The sequence below is a fragment of the Papaver somniferum genome, chromosome 1, assembly GCF_003573695.1.
Source record: "Papaver somniferum cultivar HN1 chromosome 1, ASM357369v1, whole genome shotgun sequence".
Lineage (NCBI taxonomy): Eukaryota > Viridiplantae > Streptophyta > Magnoliopsida > Ranunculales > Papaveraceae > Papaver > Papaver somniferum.
The window spans coordinates 109,049,577-109,053,291 of NC_039358.1; the positions used below are offsets into that span (position 1 = coordinate 109,049,577).

The 3,715-nt window shown below is 33.8% G+C and overlaps 1 protein-coding gene across 1 annotated transcript; it reads right to left on the reverse strand.

The window, feature by feature from the left end:
* Positions 1-1,176: 1,176 nt before the first annotated feature.
* LOC113348947 lies at positions 1,177-2,933 on the reverse strand. The gene is made up of 4 exons (XM_026592866.1): positions 2,735-2,933; positions 2,282-2,421; positions 2,041-2,190; positions 1,177-1,788 (listed from the first exon to the last, which is right to left on the reverse strand). The coding sequence occupies exons 1-4, from the start codon at positions 2,931-2,933 to the stop codon at positions 1,177-1,179; spliced, it is 1,101 nt and encodes a 366-aa protein (XP_026448651.1).
* Positions 2,934-3,715: the final 782 nt, after the last annotated feature.

Here is a 3,715-nt window from a genome sequence, read left to right on the forward strand (position 1 = left end):
GACCATATTCAACCAGTCCCAAACTGTATTACTGAAAGCACATTCCCACAGAGTGTGATTCATGGTGTCTTGATCTTCCAGAAATATGCAACACATGGAAACCATTTCAAATCCATTCTTCATCATTACCTCATCATCAACATATGTACTTCTTGCTGTATTTTCCAGATGTTACTGGTTATGCTAGGATACAAAAAATTCGTCCATATATACTTAGGCCATGGAAGTATTGATTCTTTATGCCTTATCTTCTCAGCTGCAATATCAGTGTAGAAATTTCCATCATTACTAGCAGTCCACACCATGTGATCAGTTCCACCCCTTATTACTGGCAAAGAATTCACTGGAATGATCTGCTGTAATTCAGTAGGAACACACCAATTCCTTTCTAGGATCAAATCCTGTACTTTCATTCCAATGTGACTTTTCACATAGTCGTGAACCTAGTATCTTCAATTATAGCACATCCACCTAACCAAATGTTAAACCATACAGAAATCTTTGAGCCATTTCCAACATCCCATCTAATATCTTCTTTTAAAGTGTTCCATGCCCATTTTAAGCCCTTCCAAACTAAAGATTGTTTCCAATTACAGGTCCATTGCCCATTTCTATCTTTAAACTTTGCAGAGATAAATAATGCCCATTCTTCATCTGAGTTTAAGATTTTCCACATCATCTTCATTAATAATGATTTGTTAATAGTTTTCAATCTTTTGATGCCAAGACCACCTTCCTCATATGGTGTGCAAACTCTTTTCCAAGAGATTGTCTTAAACTTTCTTAACTCACCATCACCAGTCCACAATAAGTTTCTAATTAACTTTTCACACACTTTAATCACAGACAAAGGCCATTTGTAGACTGACATATTATATATGGGAACAGTACAAAGAACAGATTTTACCAGAATCAACTTATCTTGAAATGAAAGTAATCTTCCCTTCCAAGCTTCCAACTTTTTCTGAATCAGTTCAACTATAGGCTGTATCATGGCAGAAGTGATTTTTCCAGGAGCCAAATAAACATCCAAATACTTATCTGGAAATCTAGAAATTTCCATGTTTACAAGTTCACTAATCAATATTTTCCTCTGCTATTAGTGCCATCAACAAAGAGTTTACTTTTAACTTTATTAATGATTTGACCAGAACATGCTTGATAAGTATCTAGAAGTTAAAGCAGATTTAATAAACTCTTCCTACCGCCATTGCTAAAAATGAATACATCATCTGCAAAGAAGAGATGTGTAGGGTGAATACCTTTTTTTGTAACCATTGACTGCATTTTTCTTTTCTCCACCATAGCTGAAATGTTTTTGCTAAATACATATTCCATAATCACAAAAATAATTGGAGATAAGGGATCTCCCTGCCTCAGCCCTCTTTCAACTTTAAAAAAGCCACAGGGTCCTCCATTCACCAACACTGAAATTCTTGCTGATTTAAACAAAGTTATTATCCATTCACACCAATCATTTGAAAAGCAATATTTCTTTAATACTTTGATCAAAAACTCCCAACTTACTGTGTCATAATCCTGAGAAATGTCAAGTTTCATACTTATATTCCCTCCTCTTCTTTTAAACTTCATTTCATTAACAAGTTCAGATGCTAGAATAACTTGTTCATGAATAGTTCTTCCTTTGACATATGCTACTTGTTGAGGAGATATCAGCTTCTTCATTAACTCACTCATTCTGCTGGTGATTATTTTTGTAAATATCTTAAAGATAACATTGCTCAATCCTATTGGTTTGAACTGATTGGCAGTTTTTGCAGCTTGTGTCTTAGGTAATAAGAATAAGAAACTAGAATTCATGCCTTTGGGAATAAATTTTCTTCTCCAACAGAATTGAATAGCTGCAACTAAATCTTGTTTAATTATCTCCCAACAACTTCGATAAAAAATACCTGAAAAGTCATCTGGACCAGGAGCACTTTCTGGATCAATTTCAAAAATTATCTTCTTAATCTCTTCTTCCTCTGGAATGACATCAAGCATTCTTTGATCATCTTCATTAATAACTTTAGGAATCACCTCCAACAGTTCATCAGCTTCTTCCACAGGGGCATGCTCAAATTTCTTTTGAAAATGGTTAACCAAGTATTGAGCTATTAAATCCCGACTTGCAAGTACATTCCCATCATCATCTTCTATTTCATTAATCGTATTCCTTGCATTTCTAATCTTCATATTTGTGTGAAAAACTAGTATTATCTCCTCCTTTCTTAATCTATTTGACTCTGGATTTTTGCCTCAATAAAGTGTTTTCTTAAACCTCTCTACTTGCATGTTCATTTTGAGCTTGAACTAATTCATTTAGAGCATCTTCATCAAATGGATTATTATCAGATATCTCAGTTGCAGCTTGAACTCTTTCTTCAGCTTCTTTTATCTTTACTTGAACATTTCCAAAAACTTTCCAATTCCATTCATTTAACACATTTTTAAGTTCCTTCAACTTGTGTAAAAATTGAAAAGCATGATCACCAATAAATGTTTTTTTCCCAACATTCAGATACTACTTCCAAAAAGTTAGGATGACTAATCCACATTTTTTGAAATTTCCTAGGTATATTCTTTGGTTTAAGAATGCTTGCACAACCACCTAGCAGAGGAGTATGATCAGAAACAATCCTCATTCCAACCTTGTATCCCCAATCTCCATACAGTTGTAACTATTTTTGATTGAATAGAACTCTGTCTAAATTGCATAAAATCCTCTTATTACCTTGTTGACAATTAGACCAAGAAAATTGAAGACCATTTTTTGGAGCAGGAAGAAGTTCACACTGATTTATACATTCATTGAAATCCAACATTGCAGTTCTATTAGGAAGTCTACCACCAACTTTTTCATCTTGAGAAATTACTGCATTGAAATCACCAAGAATTATCCATGGCTTATTAAGATCACTTATTAACTTCATTTCAGACCACAAAAACCTCCTTTGAACAACCTTCACATGAGCATGAACACCAGAAACTAAAACATCACCAACACTAACTGTTATCACTAATGTTAGTGTTGGTCACTCTGTAAGTGCTATTTTCACACCTAGCACTTACAGAGTGACCAACACTAACTCTCAATTGATCCAACCTTCACATGAGCATGGGCTATTTTCAATTGATCCACATATTAACTCTCAAACAATAAATTGTTTCGTACTAATATTGTTAATGACCTTTGAACATCTATGTTAGAATTATATTTCGAGATTTTTAACAAGACAAGCTTGACTAGAAATTTCTTCTTTGTAAATTTACTAGAAGTCATACGTCATAGTTTCAATAGATAGAATTGTAAGATAGTGAGTAAAAATGGCTTCGTTTTCACATACCTGATACAAAAGTTCTTCAAATGTCTTCGTCGATCTTTAGTCTTCGAGGGTGATGTCTGATACTCAACTAACAAATTCTAACCTAGTCCGAGACTTGACTTAGTAGACTAGAAATCAAGATATAGTTTTAATCATCTAAAATTGACAACAAGCTTGAGATAACAAAACTTGTGGGTTCAACCGAGCATAACTCTAACATCCATGATAAAAAAAATCTTTTCTTTCCACTATGGTTGTTAGTTGAATTGTCGTAACTCTACAAAGACTGCATTTCAAATCGGTATCTTCCTTAAGTGCGTATGGTGGAGGAATGGATATGATTTGGAGAAACAAGAAAAATGAAACTTGATAAGTTTTGTGTCTTGTTG